The 25,785-nt window shown below is 38.6% G+C and overlaps 1 protein-coding gene and 1 pseudogene across 1 annotated transcript; one reads left to right on the forward strand and one right to left on the reverse strand.

Moving 5' to 3' along the window:
• Positions 1-401: 401 nt before the first annotated feature.
• ERI1 (exoribonuclease 1) lies at positions 402-25,199 on the reverse strand. Its single transcript, XM_090258151.1, has 7 exons — positions 24,920-25,199; positions 17,968-18,146; positions 11,928-12,138; positions 8,680-8,763; positions 7,257-7,366; positions 5,769-5,883; positions 402-1,134 (listed from the first exon to the last, which is right to left on the reverse strand). The coding sequence occupies exons 1-7, from the start codon at positions 25,025-25,027 to the stop codon at positions 892-894; spliced, it is 1,050 nt and encodes a 349-aa protein (XP_090114277.1). The 5' UTR covers positions 25,028-25,199; the 3' UTR covers positions 402-891.
• On the forward strand, positions 20,014-20,514 carry LOC149996527 (large ribosomal subunit protein eL21 pseudogene; annotated as a pseudogene).
• Positions 25,200-25,785: the final 586 nt, after the last annotated feature.

A 25,785-nucleotide genomic window follows, 5' to 3' on the forward strand; every position in this document is an offset into this window, starting at 1 on the left:
CAACAATTTATTGGCCACTATGTAAAATCAGTTTTTAGTAATAAAAACACAAGATAAGGTAGAAAGTATTATTTGACTTTAAGCTCACTCACAATGCTGAATATAAATGTAAAATTCAGTAGTGATCTTTAATGTTTAAGTCTATTCAAAGCATGGTCTCTCAAATTTAAGAATTAGGGCAGATGTATTTCACAAGGAGGAAGGGAACCAAAAAGCCAAGCCCCAGAGCCCCACTGATTTACCTATGCATTATAAAATCTGAGGTACGGTCCTTATATTCCTTTATATGGCATTGTCTTCTGATTTTCCACTAATACTGTTGGTACTGAATTTTTAACCAGACCCTATAACCTATTCACAAGTCTTCCAATAATGAACTGAAAAAAAAAAACACAGACAAACACATGTACCAAGTACTTTATGAAATTTACCACATACGGCTGAACTTCACATATAAACTTCAAAAATCAAGAGGACTATAATATTCTGAAAACCCAAAGGCCTGCCTTCCAATCTTTTTTGCATTTTAAGAAATAATGTGATCTAATGATATTAACATAAAACTCCATTATATATTCTAACATCAATGACATTCAAAGGGAGAGCCAATAAACCTTTGCATTTAAAATCAAAAGGAACATATCTTGGACACCTTAAATTATAAAATTAAGTTGTAAGCAGGAACTATGACTGTGTAACAAATACTGCTCGTATAAAAGTGCTGGTGACAATTCAATATGCCTTCTCTACAGACTCTGTTCACTTATATGTATCAATAACTGTAAAAGATTTTATGCTTAAGGTGCTCAAATTTTGCACTGCAGAAGGACTCATCTGCTACCTCTTGGTAGCAACTCCAGTCGATCCATGGGCAAAAAGTCAAAAATGCTGTTATTTTCTAGAGTGTGGCATTTGTGGAGGTGGAGTGCCCTCTAGTGGTAATGAGGAGGACACACTCATTAGCTGTCCCGCATGCATTTTCTCATTAATTCGGAGTTCGCATCCATCCTGAAGCATTCGTACCGCTATCCGGGCAATGTTCTTAGAGTCATCAAGACCACTATGAGGCCGCCCATCATAATCCATTCCTAATTTTTCAAGCATTATTGTCAGTTTAGTTTGGCTTCTTGGAACCTGAAAAATAAACAAACAGTAAATAATTCTTTAGTATTCTATGTCACTATGATGTAGAAGAAAAAGAAACTGAAAATTAACAGTAATAACTGAAGTGAGGCAAAAGGCAAATACTTCTGGTTAATTAAAGCAAATAAATAACTCAAATCTCAAGGCCTTTAGTGTTTTCAATGAAAGTATATATCAATAGATGGAATTCTTAAGACATTTAAAAAGTTTAGTTTTGTAATTTAACAAATCATTCATGAAAGGAAATGTATTGTTCTAATTGAAGCCCTACCACTTAACCCAAACTAATTTTTTCCATGCTATTTTTCTGTAATGTATTATTTTACTTGACTGACTCCTTAGACACCCAAAATATTTCGCATTTCTAGATGATGAAAGATAATGAAGATCGAGAATGAAAGACAACATCATGTTGTATTTTTCAACCTATTTAAATACTAGCTCTATTTTGATAAATATAAAAATTTCACACACTCCCCAAATTTCACTTTTGAGAACCACTGTTGTATCTTCAGTCTATCCTTATGAGAAAAATTTCTTAAGTTTTACATACTGGCCCTGGCTAGTGTGGCTCAGTGGACTGGGTGTCAGCCTGCGAACCGAGAAGCCACTGGTTTAATTCCCGGTCAGGGCACAGGTCTTGGTTGCGGGCCAGATCCCTGGTTGGGGACATGCAGGATGCAACCTATTGATGTTTCTCTCATACATCGATGTTTTTCTCCCTCCCTCCCCCTCTCTCTAAAAATACATAAATAAAATCTTTTTTTAAAGTTTTACCTTCCATAGTTTGTATAGCTGTATAACCTACACAACTTAAGAGCTTCAGCATCTTCATCTTTACAATGAGAATAACAGTTGTACTGTTTACTCACCTGGTTATGGAGAGAATCATAAAGCAATGATATAAAAGAATGTGCTTCTAAAAATAACTTTTCCAGGAGCATTTGAGACCTTGCTCTCTGGCATTGCCTTCAATTTGCCTCAAATAAGCTCATAAAAATTCAAAAAATAAATAACTTTTTCAACACATTAAAGTTTACGTGAAAGAAACTATTTTTAAAAACCCACAACATACCAAAACTGAATAATGAAGAAAACATAAAACCTAGACAGACCTACAATAAGTAAGACTGAATCAGTAATCAAAAACATCCTAACAAAGAAAAGCCCGGAACCAGTGGCTTCACTGGTGAATTCTACAAAACATTTAAAGAATCAACATCAATCCTTCTCAAACTCTTATAAAAACTGAATAAGAGGGAAGACTTCCTACTCATTCAATGAGATGTCAGCATTATCCTAATACCAAAATCAAAGACACTACAAGAAAACTAGATTAGTATCCCTTATCAATATTGATGCAAAAATCCTCAACACCAGCAAACTGAATTCACTAGCATATTAAGTGATTTATACAACATTACCAAGTGTGATATACTCCTGGAAAGCAAGGATAGTTCAACACATATAAAACACAATCAATGTAACGCACCATATTAACATAATTCAGGGAAAAAACACATGATTATCTGATCTGATGCAAAGAAAGCAATGGACCAAATTGAACACACCCTCTCATGAAAAAAAAAAACTAGGAATAGAAGGAAACAACCTCAAAATAATAAAGACCATATATGACAAATCCACATCCAATAATGAAAGACTGAAGGCTTTTCCTCTAAGATCAGGAACAAGACAAGGATGCTCATGTTCACCACTTCTATTCAAAATAGGAAATCTATGTTCACTGAGGCATTATTCACGACAATTGAAAGGTAGAAGCAACCCAATTGTCCAACAGATTAATGAATAAACAAAATATGGCATATACAGCCCTGGCTGGTGTGACTCAGTTGGAGTATCATGGTAAACCAAAAGGTCACAGGTTCAATTCCCAGTCAGGGTACATACCTGGGTTGCAGATATGCATATGAGAAGAGGCCAACTGATGTTTTTCCCCCTCTCTTCCTGTCACTCTAAAATCAGTAAGCATGTCCTTGGGTGAAGATTTAAAAAAAAAAATGTGGTGTATATATATATATATATATATACAATAGAATACTATTTGGCCTTAAAAAGGAAATTCTCAAACAATGGAATATTATTTAGCCTTACAAAGGAAACACATTCTGACAAATGCTATGTATTATATGAGTTCTGAAGGCTTTATGCTAAGTGAAATAAGCCAGTCACAAAAGAACAAATACTGTATGATTCCACTTGCATAAGGTACCTAGTAGTACAATTTATAGATGTAAGAAGTAGAATGGTGGTGGCCGAATGCTGGAGAAAGGAGGAAAAGGAAGTTATTGTTTAATGAATATAGTCTAAGTTTTGGAAGAACAATGAGTTCTGAAGATGGATGGTGGTGAAAGCCACGAGATTAAAACTGTTGAAAATGGGCAATGAGGATTTATTACAGCTTCTTACTTTTTTATGTTTGCAATTTTTCGTAACTTGCTTTTTAAAGAAAGCATTTTTCTTTTCTTTTTTATTTTAGAGAGAGGGGAAAGGAGGGAGAGAAACATCAATGTGGAAGAGAAACATTGATTGGTTTCCTGCCGTATGCACCCTGACCAGGGACCAAACCCACAACCCAGGAATGTGCTCTGATCGGGAATCAAACTGGGGACCTTTTGGTTTGCAGGTCAGTGTCCAACCAGCTGAACCACATCAGCCGGGCAAGAAAGCATTTTTGATAATGTGTTTAAGAAATCTCAAAATGAGTAAAATGATAAATCCATAAAAAAGAAAAAAAAAACTTACCAATATAATCAAAGGACCAGTATCAAAAATAAAGATCTACGAACCAATTAACTACAAAAGGAAAACACACCTAATTTTTAAAAAATGGGAGTTTAAATAGGAACTCCATAAAAGAAGAAACCCAAATGCTTAATAATCATAAGAGAAGGAGCTCAATCTCACAAGTAATTACCCAAATGCAAACTAGAACCTGTAAAAGATGGCATCACACATCCAGCAGATTTACAAACATTTTATGTCCCGTGATACCAGATGCTGGCGAAGACATGGAGCAATGCCAATTCATACCTTCTTCAGGTGAGAGTGCAAACTGATACAACCCCTTTGGAAAACTGCTTGCACTACCCAGTAATGTGGATGATGCACATATCCTATAACCCATCAACTCCACTTCCAGGTTTATAACCTGAAGAGATGAGTGCATGAAGGCACCAGAACACATACACAAGAATATTTCCAGCACCACTGTTCATAAAAGCCTCACACTGAAACCCACCCAAAACACCCAGCCAGAGCAGATATATTCACACAATGGAAATCTACACAGCAACAAAATAAATGAGCTACAGCTATATATACAACATAGATAAATCTCAAACATAATGTTGAGGGAAAAAAGCAAAATAAACAAAACAGCCAGTATGATGCTAATTATATTATGTTCAAAACAGGCAAAACCTATCTATATAAGGATAAACATATAAATAATAAAGCTATACAAAAACAAGAAAATGATTTCCATTAAAAGTATGTTTTGTGGGAGCTCTGGGAGGAAGGGGGTCGAGTGAATGGAAATTACAAGGGATTTCACTTTAAAATAATCTGTCAAACGCCACTTGTTAAAACCACATCAAAAATAAATAAATAAATAAAAAGCCTTTTCTCACGAACCTACGTTAGGATGTGCCTCACCAAAATGAAGTAGTAAAGGAAACAAAGATGACACAAGATCCAACACATGACAGAGAAGAAAAGGAAATTAGACGGTTTTAGAAGCCGGAACAGCAAACGGTTCAGATTAGAACAGGATCAAAGGCTCCAGGTATTCCCCAATGGAAAAAAACAAAACAAAACTGACAATCTGAATGTTCTGAGTACAGGTACTGAGATGTGGTTTATAGTTTGAATGGAAAAGAACAGGGTAAGGAAACTGAAGAAGTCAGTTATTAAGTCTGAGGAAAAGCTGTGAACACTCTGCATCATCGCAGGAATGTAAACACTGAATGATGATTTAATTACAGAGGTAATGTAACTGCAGTAGAGAGATGCAGGAAGAAGGACATGCAGGAATGGTGGCTTTTCATAGAGCTCAATCTTCATCTTCCACTGCAGGAGCTTATAGAGATCTCAAACCAAAATTCAAGAAATAGCATAAACATATATATAATTTAGAAATATGAAGGTCAATATTAGAACAAATAGCCTTTAAAAGTTGAAAATGTTTGCCTCAGGAGACCACAACCAGAACTGGTGAGGCCCATGGTGGAAGGCTACCAATTGGTATAAGCTTTGTAATATCGTATCATTTTAAAAATTTACACTGCACACAAATTATGTTTGATAAAATCAAAATTCAGTGGAGATTAATTGTTCCACAAACAATTCACAAACCGAATAACCCTAGAGTTTCAGACCTGTTATTGAAGATCATGTTAACCTACTTAAGAAACAGGTTAAAAGAGAAAAACAGCTTATCTTTCTAAACTCAGATGACCATAACTAATTTGGAATCCGAAAATTAAATTATATGAACTTTTCCTGTGAAAAGCACTTAGTAAATCACAACTTAATGTGCATGCAAAATATATTAAGCTTATCAAGAACATAATAGTATAATCAATAAAATATAGAAATTTTACCTTGTAAAAGTTTCCGTATGACTTCCGAATATTGATCCACTTTTTGGCAAAAGGAGGATATTTGAGCCTGCTGAGCTGGCACTGAATGTTCAAGAACTTACTCATATCCCACGAACTTATAAATCAAAAACAGGACGAAAAAAATGGATAAAATAAATGCTATACTATTCTTAAAAATGTGTATTTTAAATCATTCTAATTTTTTTTATTTATACATGTGATCTTTTTTATACTTACATATAATAGCAAGCTTAAAAAATTAAAACCTCTTCCCCTAAAACACTGATTCAAAAATAAACTTTAACAAAAAAATAAGAAGTTGGGTATATTGTTTTCCAGAAACTAATTCTTATTAGGTTCATGTTGATTACTTTTATGGTTTTGATTATCTGGGCAAACCTCTATCTTGTTGAGCCCTTTTTCCATAATTCTAAAATAACTCTGCTAAGTTTATTTTTAATGCCAAGTTTATCATATCAGGAAGTTCTTTGAGGGTATATTTTGAAACAAAAACAAATTAACAAAATATGTGGAAGAGACCAAAGGCACTGGTATCAAGTAGCCAGAATACAATTTGTTCTGCTACAGTATGTTTCCATAACATTAATCATCCTATGTCATGAAACAGGAGGATATATACAGTATAATGTGGAAACTGTGTTGGTTCGTTGCATTATGGGAGAGGAGCTGCCTTGGCACAATGCTTGTTTTGATGTTTCTCGTCTTCCCACTTGGTCTTTCATTTCACAAATGCTTTTGTGCATCCATTTTGAACTCAGCACTACTGTAGGCATTATATGAAAGACTACTAAGTAGCAAAAGTCCCGGCTCTAAGAGGGTTTTTAATCTCCTTGCAAACATGTCTTAACATACATAAAGTTTGGACATCAGAATATTTGGTCAGGTGCCGACATGAATGATACACGTCAGAGGGGCTATTATATGACTTCAAGAAAAAATAAAAAATAAAACTAATGTAAAGTGTGGTGTCTGGAGTAAAGCATGGGATGAGCTTTGACGCGTAACAAAGAAGCGGTCGAGGAAGAGAGCCTTCCAGCAGAGAGGAAAGCCCAAGTAAGTACAGAAAAAGGGTAAACTGTGGGTTTCATGGGCCAGCCTGGCTAGAGTGGAAAAGAATAATGGCAGGGGGCTCAGGCTACACAGGTAGGGTAAAATCAGACAGGAGACCCTCGAGGGCGAGACTGAAGTTTGGACTTTCCCGAGAATGTAAGTGTCCTGATGAAAACAGAGTTTTAATTTTACATATTAATATTTATCTTTCTCTTGTCTTCCAGTCCTGGATTAGACTGTTAATCATTGCTTTCTTTCTTCTCTTTGATCCCTAGGATTCAAATTTAACTAGGAACAAGAATACAATAGGAAAAATACTGTCTCTGTTAGTAAATACTATTTTTTGTGGTTATTCTAAAAGGTAAATGACATTTTAATCTTAATGAGTAATAAAAAGATACTAATTTTCCTACTTACCCATCTGTTAATATGCAATACTTATACTTTGTTCCCAATTCCTTCAATTTCATCCAGTCAATTACTTTTTTCAGTACCTGAGGGAAAGTTTCAGCTCTATCTACTTGATCCTGGAGATATAAAAGAAAAATATATAAAAATCAGAGTAGCTACATGTAGTCCTACAAAATACCCAGACAGAAACATCGTCAGGAAAGGAACAGAAAAAGAAAGTCTTATGATGTTTTAAATTCTTCATGATTTCCTTGGCTAAGATACACCTAGTAATTCATTTCTAAGACAATTAAAAAATTATTTATAGCCAAGTATTAGGGACTGCTTTCAAGTGAAAGGCATAATCCTCCCAAAATTAAGATTTAAGATCATCCCCAACGGTTCTCTTTTTGCAGGCCTCAACCCCGTGGCTTACCAATTCTCTGGAGTTGGAGAAATGGGAAATCTCTCCATGCTGAAGGCCACAGCCCTCTGCAGTAATCTCTCTATCTTCAAAGCTCACCTCTTTCTACTACATACTACATAGCACTGTCAAACTAATCTTTTTAAAATGTAAATCTTACCAAACTTAAAATCCTCCAAACATTCCCCAAGCCTTTCAGGATAAAAAGACACATGTGACTCTTCATGATATGGCATGCCTTGGCCTACCGCTTTAGCTTTATTTGCGACTATGTGCTGTGAACCATCCTGAAGTACATACAGCTCTGCTGTCCACACCTGAAATGCCCAGTCATTCTTTTCTACCTATTGACCTACCGTGACTCAGCCCAAGGTCACCAACGTTAAAAAGTTTTTCCCAGGACAGTCCTGTCATTTTTTAGATACCTACAATATGAAACCCTGACTCACTTGTCAGCCTTCTTCACCGCACTGCGATCACTGGTTTATTTTTTGTGTCTCCCTGAACATACCGTTAACCGAACTGGAGAGACTGACTTGACCACCTCTGTATCCCTAGTACCTTGGCAAATATTACAGCAGGCACTCAAATATTTGTTGTGAGTGAATGAATGAATGAATAAAAGAACTAAATAAATGAACAAAGGGCCTGCCACATTAACATACAACCAAAAACCAGAGACCTAAAAAATTAAGCTATACTGTATATAGTTAGGCTAAAAACTGGCAGATTTTAAAATTTCAGCTCTAAGGTCAGCACAGTAACACTTATTTCACTCATGTTCCAAACAAACAAACCTTTAGTTTCATCATACAACTCCTTAAGAGGAAAAGCTGAGAAAAATTTTACCAGATGTAAAATCTGCTTTTCTACTTCTTAAACATTACACTATGAAAGATTTTTACAAAGCCAGCAAAGTATTGTATTAACTTAAATTGTTTAAAACACTAATTTGTTAACTATGAAATAAATCACTAATTTCAACACTTCTTTTAAAGTCCTGAAAAAGGAACGTAAGATTATGACCTGAGTAATTCCAGTTAGATTGATGCAGAAATCAGAAAGCTGTGTGTTCATCTCTGGTCTCACATACTGCTGAAATGTATCTTCCTACAAGGGAAGGACAGCAGGTTAATGTACTTTCTAAGACTTAACGTAGGTGACACATGAAACATGACAAATTCAGCCACATGAGATTATAATTTTATAGGGGCTCATGGCACAGAACTTGTACGGTTTTAACAATTTAAAGGTAACTCCCTACTCCCAAAGCACTCTGATTTTTTCCCCTTATAATCCATTTTAATTAAGACAGCTCTTTGATAAATTCTCCAGAAGCACTCTGATTTTTTAATTAAAAATTATGTTTCAGAATTTAAAAAATTTTACAATAAGTCAAGTGTCTGTAAGCAAGCCAGCAAAGTTTAAATAAACATTTTCCTGAGGAGTAAAATGTTAAAAATTTTGTTTATAATATTTTGAAACTGTAAAGCTGATTAAACGCAACCACTATTCCAAGATACTAAAAGCTTCAAATAATAATTATTTTAAATACGTCTTTAGTTATAATAAATTAGCTCCAGATTATCGTTCTCATTTGCTCCTAAATAGTCCTTATTTTTATATTAAGATTCCATTAAATTGAATTCTAAATAGTCAAAATTTGACTCTATGATATCTAGTATTTTAAAGGGTGATAATTTTTTTTTTTAGCAGTTTTTAACCTCTTCAACAATCTTTCTTGCTTGCCTTATTTTATGCTCTCATCATCTCTGTGAACCCAGTAAGGCCAGTACTGTTATCATCAGGCTCAGATCTCTAAGTACTTTTCATCCAGGCCAACTGCCTCCCTAAATCAGATCTAACTAAATCAACTGTTAAAATTAAGGACAATTTCAAAGGCTAAAGATTTATAGATAGAAACTGTTAATACTAGGTAAAAATGGAGAAAAAGACAAAGAATATTCTTTATGGCGGATTAAAAAATTAAGAAATAAAAGATTAGAAATAAAAGTAAAATATAACTGTATTTCCTAAGAATAATTCTTTTTACACTCTAGTGTATTAAGTAGATGAATTATAAATATTTACTAACAATTGCAAAAGTAATAAAGAGCAAAGAACATTTGCACTTTAAAACTTAGATGTCCTTGCCATGGCCAGGTAGCTCAGTTGGTTGGAGTACCGTCCTGTACACAAATAAAGCTGCAGGTTCAATCCCCAGTCAGGGCACATACCTAGGCTGTAGGTTCGATCCCCAGTCAGGGCATGTACTGGAACCAACAGATTGATATTTCTCTCTCACACTGATGTCTCTGTCTCTGTCTCTCTGTCTGTCTCTCTGTCTCTCTCTCCCCCCCCCACCCCTAAAATCAATAAACATATCCTTGGGTGAGGATTAAAAACAAAAATTTTAAGTCAGATGCTCTTTTCTTACAGGACATATTGCAAACAAAAAAATTCTACTTAGTTGAATTCCATAAATAAGTGAAGTCTATCTTCTTCTAAGCATCAGTATTTTGTTTTATAGTTTTAAATGAAAATCTTTCAAACATATGCCACTACTTCACTTATCATTATAAGCAGGTGACACTAAGTGTAACATTGAAAATATTTTACTATTTAATACTTTTAACAGAATGATGCTACAGAGAAGTATGCATTCATTGACCAAATGTTTAATTAACACTTCAATAACTTGCAGAGTAAGTTAAAATGTGATGAAGGTTATTATATAACAGAGTAGGCAAGGGAGGTCAGAAACATGGGTTATGTGGGAGTGTTTAAGCTACACTATTAAACAGGGAGCCCAGTGAGGCCTTATTTAGAAGGTGAGAGTTAAGGAAGGACAGGGAGGGAGGGAGGGAGTTAACAGCCAGTCCTCTAGAGGAAAGGAATTAGAGGAAGCCTGGGAGGTGAGGGGGGTGGAGCATGTCTGGCATTTTCTGAGAAACAACAAGCATGTCAGTATGGCACAATCGGAGGTAAAAAGAAGCCAGACTGTATAAGAAGTATAACTTACACTCTGAAACGGGGAGCCACTGAAGGACTGTGAGCATATAAATGAAATGACCTGACCTATATTTTATAAGAAATCACTCTAGACACGATGTTGAAAACGGGCAGTGGGGGACAGGGACAGAAACACAGAAGCTGGTTAGCTGGTGAATGCAGCAAATCCAACAAGCAATGACAGAGGCTCCATCCTGGATATATTTTGAAGGCAGAGCAAACAGGAGTTGCTGTGGTCTGGACGTGTGATGTGAGACAGAGGTGTCAGGGATGACACCAAGGTTCTGAAATGAGCAATCAGACAGACTTGCCATCGCTCAAGCTAGGGCAGGCTGAAGATAAAACGGGTAATTCAGGGTGAATTCAATTTAAAACTTGTTAGGATGTCTAAGTAAAGATGTTAAATAAGGAGTCTGAATTTGGGACAGAGGTCCAGGTTGGACATATGTATTTGGAAGTCGTCAGCATATTGTTTCTAAAGCTAAGGAATAAGATGATAGATGAGATCATTAAAGAAGAGGACCTGGGATTGAACCTGGGCATCTGATATTAGGAAATTAAATAAATAGGCTGATTAAAAATACAACTAAAAGAGGCACTGAAGAATATTAAAAACAACAACAACAAAAAAACACTATGCATTTTAATACATAAAGCCTCTTTATATTTACTCCCGATGTGTTGAATAACTTTTGATAATGAAATGTTATGACATATCCTAAGATTTTACAAGGCAAAGAGTATTGTTTTGGAGAATTCCTAGTGATTTCCTGAACTAGTAGCACTGACAACTAGTATAAAGCATATATATTACATGGCCAGTTTTAAGTTGAAAGGTGACTTTTCAGAGATCAGAGCACACATTAGTCTATGGTAGTGTTCTCAACCCTGATTATGTACCAGCTGAGCAGCTTTTAAAAAATGCTGATTTCAGGGGCCCTAGCACAGAACAACTAAATCAGAATTTCTGGGATGAGGGCCAGGCATCAGTATTTTTATTTCCCACAGCCCAGGAGATTCTGATGTTCTAAGCAAACAGAAAAAAACACTATAATTTTAGCTACTGGAAGAGGAGAAAAGCAGACCCTGAAATTATTTTATTATAGCTTTTCTATTAATCAAGCTGATACAAAGCACACAGCAAGAGCAAAAAGCCCACCTCAGAATTCTAGCTGAAACAGCAACTGAGATCCTCTGCCTTACTAATCAATCCCAGAATAGTTGCTGCTAAAAATAAAATTAAAATATAACAATTCACTTACTATTTCTAAGGTATGAGTATTCAGTAAAACAACAGGAAATTCAATTATTTCATGTATGAACTCAGGTGGATTACCCTCTTCACAAGTGGCTTCAAAGTCAATAATACAAATGTAGTCATAGTAACTGTCGGAACAATTGTCCTCTTTCGACATCAGCTTCTGTTTCTTATAGTAGTTTTTCAGTCTCTTCTTCAGTACATCCTTTACTCCTCTAAGGAAAATAATAAAATTAACTTTTAGGTGAATTTCACAAAGAATCTGAACTCTTACCTGCTGTTCCTGTCAGTCACAGCATAATTTGGCAAATGTTAGTTAAAACCAATGTAGAGAAAGCAAGACTCAAACCTAATTTAGCAAAGAACTACCGTATTTTCCACACTATAAGCCGCACCTAGGTTTAGAGGAAGAAAACAAGAAAAAAAAAATTCTGAACCAAATGGTGTACTAAAATATTTAATAAAATATAACAGAACAATATTTCAACCATGCAAAGTGAACAGCATGGTATTAAGAACTATCATCGCTGTAATTAACAAATGAGATAAGACTTTAAGGTTCAAGTACTCTTCCAGTTTTCTGGGAACCCCAAGAACTCATCATCGCTAGTGTCAGAATTTATGAAGCTCAGTTGCTCACAATCACTGATATCACTTTCTTCGCTATCTTCATACTGACCAGACGCTCTGAGATTCAGCAGTAAAGTGGGACATTTAAGCATTCCCAGGGGTTTCATGTGGGCCCACCTCCTCCTCTTCTAACAGCTGTCTCCACTGCTGATAGGGCAGATAATACACATCACAGTCTGTGATGCAGTATTTGCTCCATAAGATGCACAGACATTGCTCGCCCACTTTTGGGGGAAAGAAGTACGTCTTACGAAGCAAAAAAAACGGTCATTAAAACACTATGTTTCATACAGTGTTAACCTTCTCCCTGATAACTTTCCATTTTTGTAGTACATAAGAGCATTTTCTTCAATGTAAACCATACACCACCTACACGGTTGCCTTGCCTTCAAGATTAAGTTGACATACATGACACAAAACCAAAATTAACATTGAATCATTCTATTGGCCAAGCGCAAAAATTCAGGTAAGTTAAGCATGTTGTGCTCTTTCCTTTTTTTTTTGGCTTTTTTAAAGTTAGACAACTAAAAAAGTACATATGAATATGAAAACATGAGCCTAGCAAACAAAGCTTAATGTCTGTTAGCTATAGTTTAGCTAGGAAACAAATTTATAAGACACCCTAGCGTGACCTGTGTCCAGAAGAACACTATGATACTCAATAACTTCTTAATAAGATGTAGTTTTCTTAATTCACCATGGGTAGAATATGATTTAGGAGATTTCAGTATTATAGGTATTTTTAAAATCCATGTTCCACAAGTGGCCGGCAAAGGTGGTCACGCTGTTCAAATAGCATGTATTTCTTCAAAAAATTGAGAGCAACAACCAGTGCTGAGACTTCCTTCAGCACTTATTTGGTTGAGACCTATAATGCATTGCAAATACAAATGGTAGTAAAAGTAACATCTTATTAATTAATGTGCAGTGACAAGTAAGGCGTCTTGGTCACAGCACCGATCAGTGACTACTAAAAAAATATATTTTTAACCTTGTGTCTTCCTTTCTAAACTACCATTGAAAGAGAATCCTGTCCATGAAAATACTGATGATTAACCAGTTATTTGTTTTAAGATAAAATGTCTTAATATACTTATTTGTTTGAGATTTTTCAAATTACCAAAACCTAGCAAGGAAACCCTTTCATAATAAGGTACTGTGAGTGCCCTCTGTGTCATGTGACAGCTCTGAATTACTGTCTTAATTTCTTTCTTCTTTTTGAGAAACATATTTTACTAAAAGGTTGCCTGTAAAACTAATGGCAACACAACACATAACCAGCTGCTCCTGGAACTTGCATCTTTTACATCTCCCTTGCCCCTCCACAGTCAAATCATCATTGTTTCTGCCAACTCCAACTTGGAAAAACAGTCAGAATCTGGTTCTCCTTAATTCTCTCTGGTATGGTTCCCATTAGCTTCCCGGACTATGGTAAATGCCTCCATTACCACGACCTTCCTATTTATTCTTTACGTTTCTTGAGAACTAAGCACTAGTGCCAACTGCCTACTGAAGATAACTTCAGTGGCTCCCCTCTGCTTACAAAGTACAGTAAAAACACAAGACTTGAGCATAGAGCTCCCTCACTACTTAGCTGTGACCTATCACTTCAGTATAATCTCCAGAAGCTCCCACTCCCCATTAAGTACTTCGCGTACTCCAGACAAAACATACCACAAGTCATTGTCTAAATATGTGGTATGCTTTCATGTTCTGTAATTCTGGTTGCACAATAGCTAAAGAACAAGAAAGATGAAATAGCAAAAAACATACAAATAGAAATTAGGAGTTTTGAGTTCTTTCTGCCTGAAATAGAACTGTTTGGCACATGAATTCAAAGGTCACCCTGAATCCCCAAGACAGCCTCTCTTGTGTATTCTCAAGCTGTACTTGGCCAGCCCTCCGCTATGGCACTGGCCACTCTGCATTGTGGTTGTTTGTTTGTGTATTGTACCAAAAAATCTTGAGTTTTACGAAGCAGGGAATCTATCTGTTTTACCTTTAAAACTTTAGATCTTCCGGCCAAGATGGAAGCTTAGACGGACACGCTAGGTCTCCCTCTACAACTAGAGAGGAATACAACTACTTCAAAACAAAGGATAACTAGAAATTCCAGAAAATAAAACTACACGGAAGTCCAACATATGAAGCTATAAACCAGCGGTGCCATTTGGGCAGGTAAGAGTTAAAGAGGGCAGTGCTGTTTGCAGTCGCACCCGGAGCGCGGGGCGGCGAGGAATCCCGGCTGCGCAAGCCCCTGGCGGTGCGCGACCCCGGTGAGGAGTCCCAGCTACGCAAGCCCCTGGCGGTGCGCAACTTCGGCGCTGGGGAGAACGGCCGCCGCATCGCCTTGAACAGTGAGGCCCAGGGGGGCGGGAGGATGGATCCCGGTCTCCTAGCTGAATAACTGTGTGAATCCATCTTGGACCCCCGCCCCCAAAGAAAGCACCACAGGGCTGCGAAATAGGTCGTGGACAGGCAGGCGCCGGTCGCTGATTTGTGACGCCAAACGGCGCCCGCCGGTCGCTGGGTCATTACGAGTACACAGGCACTGCCCCCGACAGCCAGCCCAAGAAAACAAAACGCATCTGTCAAAATGAGGCAGACAACTATAGAAATACTGGTGACACAACTCACCAGACAGCAGATAGAGAACCTGACAGATGAACAGATAAGAAACCTGTCAGAGGCTCAGTTCTGGGCCATTGTTATCAGGTGGCTTACAGAATTCACAAAAGAGCAGGAAAAAGATAAGAAAGAAGCGAAAAAATTTCATAACGAAAGGAACAAAACCGCATACGAGATAGAAGGTGAGAAAAAATCCAGAGTTCATTTCAACAAACTGGAATATGGAGAAGGAACAAGCAGTCAACCAATGCAGCGAGAGGAAATGGGAAGCAACAATGAGAGGATCAGAAACCTCTGGGACAGCTATAAAAGGCCCAACATAAGAATCATTGGTTTGCCAGAGAATGAGGAAGATGAACTAGAACTTGAAAAATTGAGTGAAAATATAATAAAGGAGAACTTCCCAGACTTGGGGAAGGGAATAGACTTGCAGGTCCAGGAAGCAAGGAGAGTTCCCAAGAGACTGGACCCAGGGAGAACCACTCCAAGACACATTATAATCAAAATGTCAAAAATTAAAGATAAAGAGAGAATCTTAAAAGCAGCAAGAGAGAAGAAAAGAATTATGTACAAAGGGGTCCCAATTAGACTATCAGCTGACTTCTCAAGGGAGACCCTACAGGCAAGAAGGGACTGGCAAGAAATATTCAAAGTAATGAAAATCCAAAACCTACAACCACGAATACTCTATCCAGCGAAATTGTCATTCAGAATAGAAGGACAGAGAAAGTGTTTCCAGGACAAAATAAAACTGAAAGAGTTCATTAGATCCAAACCACTGTTATATGAGATGTTAAAGAGACTGGTTTAAAAAAACAGAAGCTAGGGAGATGAAACAAAGGCAAACTAAATAGGCAATGAGAGTGGAAAAGGAACTGTGGGTACGGGAAGCATATTGGGGGGAGGTCAACAGGGAGGGGGAATGGGGAAAGGGAGGGAGATGATATAGGAATTGGGGATCAAGGTAGGAGGGAATGGAATAGACGGAGAGAGGTTGGGAGGAACTGTATGCACAACTAATGGACATAATCTAAAAGGGGGGGACAACTGGAGGGAGGGGGGCCACCGGGTGGAGGGGAGCAGAGGGAAGGGAAATTGGCACAAATGTAATATTTTAATCAATAAAACACATTAAATCTGAAAAAAAAATAAAAATAACAATAAAATAAAACTTTAATGCCTACTGTAGCGCTTAGAATTCAGTAAGCGCTTGATGAATAAATATGTAAACATACATCTAGATCTCTAGCTCTTATGTAAGTCTTCACACCTAGGAAGGATAAAAATTTTGCTCAGAAAACCAAGCTGTATTCACTCTACAGCCCCTGGCTGGTTTGGCTCAGTGGATTGAGCGTCGGCCTGCGAGCTAAGTGTCGCTGGTTCGATCTTCCAGTCAGGGTACATCAGAGAAGGAAAACTCTGACTCCAAAAAACCTCCGCTGCCTTGCGGCATACCTCTTCAGGGGAAAGGCTAAGGGAGTAAACCCCGACAGAAAATCCGGAGCCGGAGTCCCTAAGGCGGTTTGACGTTGTAGTCAACACCGGCAACTCCTGCAGCGCACCTGAAGCCAAGCTGTATTGACTCCGTCTTTCCCTTGGACCCTTCAGCTGCGAAGAGAGGGGGCGTCTGCTGCATGGGCAACAGCAGACCCTCCATATCACCCTGCCCAGGCTCTGTAGCTTCAGCTTCACTGGAGAGGACACTCCAGCGTCATCACAAGATGTCGATTCAACACAGGAGGAGACAGATACCGTGTCACTCCCGAGTCGGACTGCACAGCCATTCTCGGCGGTGCAGATAGACTCTTAAGAAGCTACACCATCGTCTCTCGAGACGGACGGCTGCCGACGACGATTCACTCTACAGGTTGCATCTTCATAATAGAAAGAGTTAAGGGAAATGAGGTAAAAATTTTCTTCACAAATTTATAGACAAACTAGAAGAAAAATATATATGTGTGTACTCTTTTGAAAAGTAGTAGAGGCTCTATTTTAAAAGAAATAAGAGCAATACTCCTTATAACAGAAGGATTCAGGGATAGCCAGAAACTTTAAGTTTTCATCTATTGTATGTAGTCAATTTTTTTTCTTGATGCCTAGACATTCTATTGCTTATCAACAATCTTCATGTTTTTCTGGATTCCAAAAGTCATTTCTGGCCTATGCCCCAAGTCAAAATAAAGTAATTTGTTTTGAAAAAAAAACTAATAAAACCTTAAGTATGCATACATCTCACTGAAGACACACATACACACAGGGTTGGGTAAGATGCATTGAACTCTCATTCAATATATAGTTAATCATAATGCATACTATTACTCTGTCTATTTTTAGAAATCAAAACAGGAAAAAAAAACTTCCTGGTAGGTAAATGACTTAAAAATAACCTGGTTTCAAAGGAACCCTCCTTATAAAATAGAAATGTACAAAAGAAAATATTCAATCTCTTTAATAAAATATTATCCTGCAACCAAATGAGCAACTAAAAAATTTAAAACATACTTAATATAATAAGATGGATATTCCTTCACATCACTGGTAGACTGTCAAAAAATTCACACTTTGACTCATCCGTCCTAGTCCATCATCTAACAGACTGACAGAAAAAATATCAGAGCTGCACACAATGTACAAGACTGTAAGTTACAGGTATTATTTGAATTGTTAATAATGGTTATTTCTGTATGGTAAGACTACACATTATTTAAAAATTTTTCAGTGCTTTCAAGATTTTCTAGGATGAGCATGCACTATTTTTATAATTTTAAAAAGTTATTTTTATTTACCTGGTTTCAAGCTTGAATTCTGAAAGTTTAGCTCTGAGTTCTTCCTTACTCATCCTATTAATGCAACCGTTTGTAATGGCAATCTCTTTGTAAACTGGGTCACTGAAATCACTTGAATTGGAGGTAATGAACTTAGATCCTTTTGTTTCTTGACCATCAAATCTACATCGTTGCTTTTTCTATGAAAAAAAGAAAAAGATAAAGTTTGAAATTAGTACAAATCTTAAAGAGTCAAACTCCAGAGGAGGGCATCTCTTTATGCTCCATGTTCAAAGAAAAATGCCTGTTGTAACTACTGGAGGGAACGCAGGACAGGAAAAGATGTGTTTCTAATGCAATTGACCCTCTTCTCTTCTGAGTCAGGAAGTTCCTCAAAACAATGAAGCTAGGTAAAAAGAGCTCTGATGTTGAGTCACAGCCACCTCAGTACAGAGCCACAGCTGATCATTTATCAGCAGCATGACCTTAGGTAGTTACTTATTAACCTCTGATCTTCCATTTCCTTATCTATAAAACAACATATAATAATTGTCTCAAATGGCATTTGGTATTTGGTAATGGTAAACAGTATTTAGGCAAGATTATTGTAAAGATTAAATGAGATTATATCAGGCTCCTAATACCATACCCACTGTGGCTATTAATATTAATAAATGGTAACTTTACTTATTACCACCACAGACAATAGAACAAACCTTTTGGCTAACAATATTACAATCTACAAACAAATTTTAAATTAATCTTTACAACAGTATGCATGTATAAGTAAGTGACTTCCTGAGAATTTTTTCGCCTGACTTTCTTTCACAAAGCTAACAGAAATTGCCAAACATAAAAATAAAATGGACTAGCCCTGGATGGTGTGGCTCAGGGGACTGAGCTCTGGCCTGCGAACCAAAGGGTCCCCAGTTCAATTCCCAGTCAGGGCACGTGCCTGGGTTGTGGGGCCAGTTCCCCAGTTGCGAGTGTATGAGAGGCAACCACACATTGATGTTTCTCTCCCTCTCTGTCTCTCTCCCTTCCCCTCTCTCTACAAAATAAATAAAATCTTTAAAATAAAATAAAATAAAATGAACTAAAGATCTAGTTCAAAATTTCCTAGTCCTCAAGGCAAACAAGAAAAATATTCAGTCTCAAACACACAATTTCCAAAAGTCATAATAACAGTTATTTAGGGTAACTATATTATTATGTTATAAATCTTTTCTTTCTGTAATCAAAATCGGTGTTTAAAAATGACAATTTTAATCATTCCACAGGTAGTCCTTATATACTAAGATGCTGTTTCAAAGATTCATTTATAAGTTAAATATTTTCTACATGCAATGTTAAAATATTAGGGATGTTCCAGAATTTTCAAAAATACTTTGGTACTTGCTATTAATCCATATTAAAACTTGTTAACTTAGTTGTAACTTACCACATTGTCCCATGTGAACTTTACATATTAAGGGGAATAAGCAGGACAAGACCATAGTCCTTGACTTAGAACTGATCATGAAGGTTCAGGGACTATTCCTTACTCTAAGTTCTCAACTGAATTCAACACACATTTACTGGAAATGAAATGTTAGACATTGTTTGCTAGAGTACTCAAGAATGAGTACTCTCATCTCCTTTGAAGAAGAGGCCAGCAATTCTAATGTGTGGATTGTCCAAAAACTGAAAAATAACCCTCCTCCTTTCCCCGCTCCCATCTCTGGTGCATCCCACAGTATCCCCCACCCTTTTCCCCTCAAGGTTGCACCTTTGCTCTCTCTTCTAAGCTCCAGGGGCCCTTCCTTTGCCTCTGCACCTTGTATCCTGCGCCCACACAGCCCCACTGGCTCACTTTTTCTACCTCTGTGATTTTCTAAATAAACTTATACTTGTATTTGGGGGTAGGGGGGGAATATATATATATATATATATATATATATATATATATATATATATTGAAATTCCCTGTTGACAAGTGTTTAAAAGCTTTATTACACTGATCTTTCACTAAAACTAAGAAAATAATTGTTTCAATAATATCTTAAGCTTTTCGGCCGGAACCGCTATCTTTCAGTAATTCGCCAAAATGACTAACACAAAGGGAAAGAGGAGAGGTACCCGTTATATGTTCTCTAGGCCTTTTAGAAAACATGGAGTTGTTCCTTTGGCTACATACATGTGAATCTACAAGAAAGGTGATATTGTGGACATCAAGGGAATGGGCACTGTTCAAAAAGGAATGCCCCACAAATATTACCATGGCAAAACTGGAAGAGTCTACAATGTCACCCAGCATGCGGTGGGCATAGTTGTAAACAAGCAAGTTAAGGGCAAGATTCTTGCCAAGAGAATTAATGTACGTATTGAGCATATTAAGCACTCAAAGAGTCGAGATAGCTTCCTGAAACGTGTGGAGGAAAATGATCAGAAAAAGAAGGAAGCCAAAGAGAAAGGTACCTGGGTTCAACTGAAGCATCATCTGCTCCCCCCAGAGAAGCACACTTTGTGAGAACCAATGGAAAGGAGCCTGAACTACTGGAACCTATTCCCTATGAATTCATGGCATGATAAGTATGAAAAAATAATAAAAAGACTTCTGTACTGATAAAAAAAAAAAAGTAATATCTTAAATTTATAATAACTGGTTATCATTAGAATTTTATCAGGATAACCTATCTTGTCTTTAAATTACATTTAATTTTAAATTTCATCTGCATTCAGGTTCAAATTTAGGTGAACAACAAGTAATAGTTTGTTTACCAAAGCTGATGCCTCGGTTAATTTAAGTAAATTTTCTCTTTGGCTAAATCCTCTTCCTGATTCACTTGCTTAATTCTTATCTAAAATGGAAGCTACAAAAGTTACCCACAAGTAACACTTAGGGTTCTCCTAGACATGCTATCAAGCATGACTTCTATAAAGATCTACTTCCTCTCCTAGGCTCAACTTGAGCCCTCTTCCTTTCAGTGAACTTTAGGGGCACAGTCAAGATCCAGGACTCAGTGATCAAGGTCTCCTCTAAAATTTTAGGTCTACACTAATGGTTTCCAAAGAAGGACGCTCAAGTCAATCCACTATGGAGCAAGGACAAAAAATAATAATAATAATTAAAAACCCTACACAGATTATTAATCTACAGAAACACAAAATTAGTTTTCTAAATAATACATAGACTAACAACTGCAATGTCTGCCCAGCTGTCACACTGTTACAAAGCATGGTCCCCAGAATTCCCCAGAGCCTGCAGTTTGAGGGGGTGGGGGAAGGGGACATCTTTTAAGATGCCTTTGCATATCTATGACTGATAGCTAGTGTCTTAGTTATACAAATGGCTTTAGTTCTTCCAAGGTGCCAAGGAAATGGGAGAGGACCATAGAATGGTAAGGAAGAAGTACACCGGGCCTGCACAAGGTTCTGTGAATGGTCAGAACCAGTTACCATGCCCACTGCGACACAGGCGCAGTCAGGAATTTAAAAATAAGGCAGCAGCCATTTTGGAGAGGACAACCATGTGGTTTGTGAGGTGGTAGGAGAGGAGATCCAATGGGCTTTGAAAAGAGAAGGGAGAACTCCATCTGGTTCTAAATTAAGAGCTGGAGGGCACCGCAACACAGGCAAAACGTCCCCAATCAGGCTCGAATGATTGGGAGCTGCTGGTAAAGCTGAACTGTGTCTGGGAAGTAGGAAGACTATCTCTGATTTGTCTAAAATGAGACTTAACAACAGATATCCATCAATAATCTAAATCTGTATAACCTTTAAATAAACAATTCTTTTTTCTTTTCTCTGAACCCTGGTATTGAGAGTTATGCTTCTGGCAACGGGCAGTCTGGTCCCTTGTAACTGAATATGAATAGCCTGTGGGTTCTGTTTCAATCGAGGCAGCCCATGGGTCCTGTCACAACATGTCACACACACTATTGGCCACATAATGAGGAAGTAAGACATAAGACACAGTATGGAAAGGAATATTCACCCTCACAATACTGTAACATTTTGTAATTTTCATGTACCCAAGTGGTTGTATGATTTATATTATCCCAAAGCACAGAATCTTTACATTATGGAGTGATCACAAAATCTGTTATACTAAACAAGTTTACCTTGATCTTGTGGCAAGGCACCTAAGTGTTGCACTTAAAGATAAATCACACATTTTCTTTTAAAAAAGACAGGTATTCCAGAATTGAGGTGTCCTTTACTGTGATGAGAAAGGAATTGAGAGCTTTGATGGGAGACTCAAATGGAACATTTTAGTTTCAGGTAACAGCTAATAAGATTAGTAATTGATGTATGTAAAAAGCTATTGTTTCAGGAACTGGATGTAGGGGCCCCCTTGACTCCAGGTAACCTTGAGCAGTTCCACCTTTGTGCCTCAAGAGGACTGCAAGCAATCAAGATGGCATCTGAGCCACTGTGCTCCAGGGTGAGGTGACCACGCCCAGGACACAAAGACCAATGTCCAGGGCACAAAGACCAATGTCCAGGGTGCAAAGACCACTTACTTACCAGGGCACAGATGAAAGAATGCTGCAGCTTTTATCCAATTAACCTTTTCCCTGAATTCCAAACCCCTTACCTACATTTTTCTTCTTATAAGAAGGGCCCGTTTATAATGGAATTCAAGACAATCTGTTGGGGTACAAACCCCACTGTGTTCTCAGGTCGCTGACCATCTGAATAAAGCGCCCATAGAGATTCTATCCCTGTCTCTGCTTATTGGGTCTGGTAGGTGACAGGGACAGAAACTGTGGACACTGGCCTTCCAGTTTCAGCTTCATTCTTAGAAGTTTTATTTTAATGAACACAATTTGCTGTTTCAAGGTGGACTATGCTTTAACAAATAAGTAACTGCTTATCAAAAGAAAATTTTTCTGTGGCAATAACATTTAAAAATATTTTTTGGAAATGTTTCCATTATTTTATTGCCAAAAAACTTCATTATCTAATTTAAAAAACAAAAAACCTCTGCATCTGCAAACACACACACACACACAAACACAAACCTAAAAGCAGGAGTTAACATTCTTCTAAAGTTAGTTCTGATGGAACTGAAACCTACATGTTAAAGATATAAAAACACAACATGTATTAGTTTACAAATACACTAATATTAGAGATAATGAAAACTTACTTAGCTAAGTTCCAACAAAAAAAACTTTGCTTAATTGACAACTTAAAAACTATCATCATTTATTAAGAGTATGCAACAACAGATATTTAACAAATACGGCAGTTACTAAAACCCATCTGGAACACAGACCCAGGCTTGAAGTCGCAATATCTCAAAGCTGTAAGACTCAAATATAATGAAGTATATATTCAATGACACTTCTCTTATTAAAAGAAACTTGAAAAATTATTCTTAAATTGCCTCGCATGACGATATTGACAGTACCACAGATTGAGAGGGAAATGAGGTGGAAGAAGAATGGTCCTTTAGAGAGAAGGGACAAGAAAGGCCTCTTGTGAAAATAGTCGAGTCGAGTCGGCAGCCGTCCGTCGCGAGAGACGATGGTGTAGCTTCTTAAGAGTCTATCTGCACCGCCAAGAATGGCTGTGCAGTCCGACTCGGGAGTGACACGGTATCTGTCTCCTCCCGTGTTGAATCGACATCTTGCGATGACGCTGGAGTGTCCTCTCCAGTGAAGCTGAAGCTACAGAGCCTGGGCAGGGTGATATGGAGGGTCTGCTGTTGCCCATGCAGCAGACCCCCCCTCTCTTCGCAGCTGAAGGGTCCAAGGGAAAGACGGAGTCAATACAGCTTGGCTTCAGGTGCGCCGCAGGAGTTGCCGGTGTTGACTACAACGTCAAACCGCCTTAGGGACTCCGGCTCCGGATTTTCTGTCGGGCTTTACTCCCCTAGCCTTTCCCCTGAAGAGGTATGCCGCAAGGCAGCGGAGGTTTTTTGGAGTCAAGAGTTTTCCTTCTCTGATGTGCCCTGACTGGAAGATCGAACCAGCGACACTTAGCTCGCAGGCCGACGCTCAATCCACTGAGCCAAACCAGCCAGTGTGAAAATAGTAAAGAATGAGATAACTACGCAAAAACCCACAGGAAGAACCTGCGGGGCAAAGGGAGCACACCAAGACCCTTCAGGCAAGGCAGCCAGGCACAGGGAGCCAAAGGGAAGAACTGGGTGATGCAGTTAGCTCTGCCCAGGGGAGCCAGGTCCTATCCGGGAGGAAACTGGCGACTGAAGAGGAGAGCAACCCCGTCTGAACCGTGTTATTAAGAACGATCATGCCAGCTGCTATTTGGAGAATCAGCTGTAGATGGAAGCAGCATTAGCTAAGGAAGCCTGTTGCAAGCATCCACTCTTGGAGGTGCTCAACAGTAGCTGATCAATAGAAAATGACCAATTTTAGTATTATCAGATTATTCGCAATCCTCATTGCTGGTCAAGATAACTCTGTTCATTAAGATGAATAAAAAAGCTCTTAAGTCCGTTTTTACAATTTTGTCACTAACTAGAATCTATCAGTACACCGTCGAAATCATTTAGAAAATTAGTCATAGTATTAAGTGGGGAAAAGTCCGGGACGAAGCTCCAACTAAAACAGCATCACCTTCTGCTAAGGCTGGAAGAGATGGGCTTAAAGGTCTTAAGTGACATAGACACAGTGCGACTTTTTTTACAAAAGCCTACCGATTTCGGATAAGGCTAGACTGAATGACTATAGCAACACTCTGCACAGAATGTTCATATCAGAATTCCCACTCAGAACTTAAAAACCCCCAGTCCCCATACTTCTCCTCTTGACTATTCTCCCCTAGGAGGTAACTAGGACAACAGAGGACTCTATGACGACCACCCGCAGTAAAGGCCCCCGGAGCTGGGGGCAGAAAACCCGGCCGCGGCTGGGGTCAAAGGGCGCGCAGGCGGCGGATTCCGCCCACCACCTAGAAGAAAGGGGAGCGCGGGCAGCGGCAGCGGCAGGCGCCTACGGCGGGGCGCGGGCGGGCTCCTCACCTCAGGATGCGGATGCTGCGGCTCCTCCCCAGGCTCGGACCGCGGCGACTGAAGCCGCGCGGGAGCCACGGCCTCCTCGCTAGGCTCTTTGATCTGCTCATCCTCCATGCCGGGTGTCACGTAAGAAGAGATCAGCTAGAGCCCGACAGTCGCTCACTCTCACTCGGCCAAGCTCTAAAACCTCCTCTTTCTCCGTCAAAATATTACCGGCTCGCGTTCCCGCGGCCGCAGCCACACAAACTGGAGCAGACACCTCCCACTTCCGGGAACGTGTGGCGTCTACACGCCGCGCAGGCGCAGTGGGGCAGCGCGCACGGAATGCCAAAGCCTGTGCTGACGCACGCGGGTTGGGAGGGAGCGGGGAGGGAGCGGGGAGGGAGCGGGGAGGGAGGCACGGGCGGGTGAAAAGTGGGGTAACAGATCACTCCCGGGACGCAGCGCGGACTGCTATTGAAGTTAGGAGTCTAGACTCCAGCCGTTAGAGGATACCACTCGAGTAAATGATCTCATCGACGTTCTCTGAGAAGGAAAACGGGGAGCACCACATTTAGAAGTGAATTTTAACCATAGCAAATAACAAAATAATCAAGACATCCTCTTCTGGACAAAAAAGAAATGGGTCTGATGGGTCTGAACTTATTAAAAACTGAACGTAATATATGAAACTTTTCAAACAACGGATAATTGGCAGTTCTGGACTGTTTATCTGGCAGAAAAGAAACAAGATGACCCCTCTCTCACCCTGGCTTTCCACCTAGAGGTAATAATATCCAGTTTAAGGCGCAGGAAGAGGAACTCAGACCGCCGGAAACTAAGAAGACAGATGTACTGAGTTGAGAGGGCTGGGACTGAAGTTTAGGGGGTTT

The sequence above is a fragment of the Furipterus horrens genome, unplaced genomic scaffold (genome assembly GCF_987537825.1).
Source record: "Furipterus horrens unplaced genomic scaffold, mFurHor1.1.pri manual_scaffold_12, whole genome shotgun sequence".
Classification (NCBI taxonomy): domain Eukaryota; kingdom Metazoa; phylum Chordata; class Mammalia; order Chiroptera; family Furipteridae; genus Furipterus; species Furipterus horrens.

Bases quoted from the DNA above. Each gene is read 5' to 3' on its own strand.
- ERI1 (XM_090258151.1), bottom strand. From the start codon at position 25,027: ATGGAGGATGAGCAGATCAAAGAGCCTAGCGAGGAGGCCGTGGCTCCC. The intron at 18,147-24,919 runs GTGAGGAGCCCG...TTTTTTTCATAG, and splicing joins CGCAGCATCCGCATCCTGAG to AAAAAGCAACGATGTAGATT. The intron at 1,135-5,768 runs GTAAAATTTCTA...TTTATTTTTCAG, and splicing joins CATACGGAAACTTTTACAAG to GTTCCAAGAAGCCAAACTAA.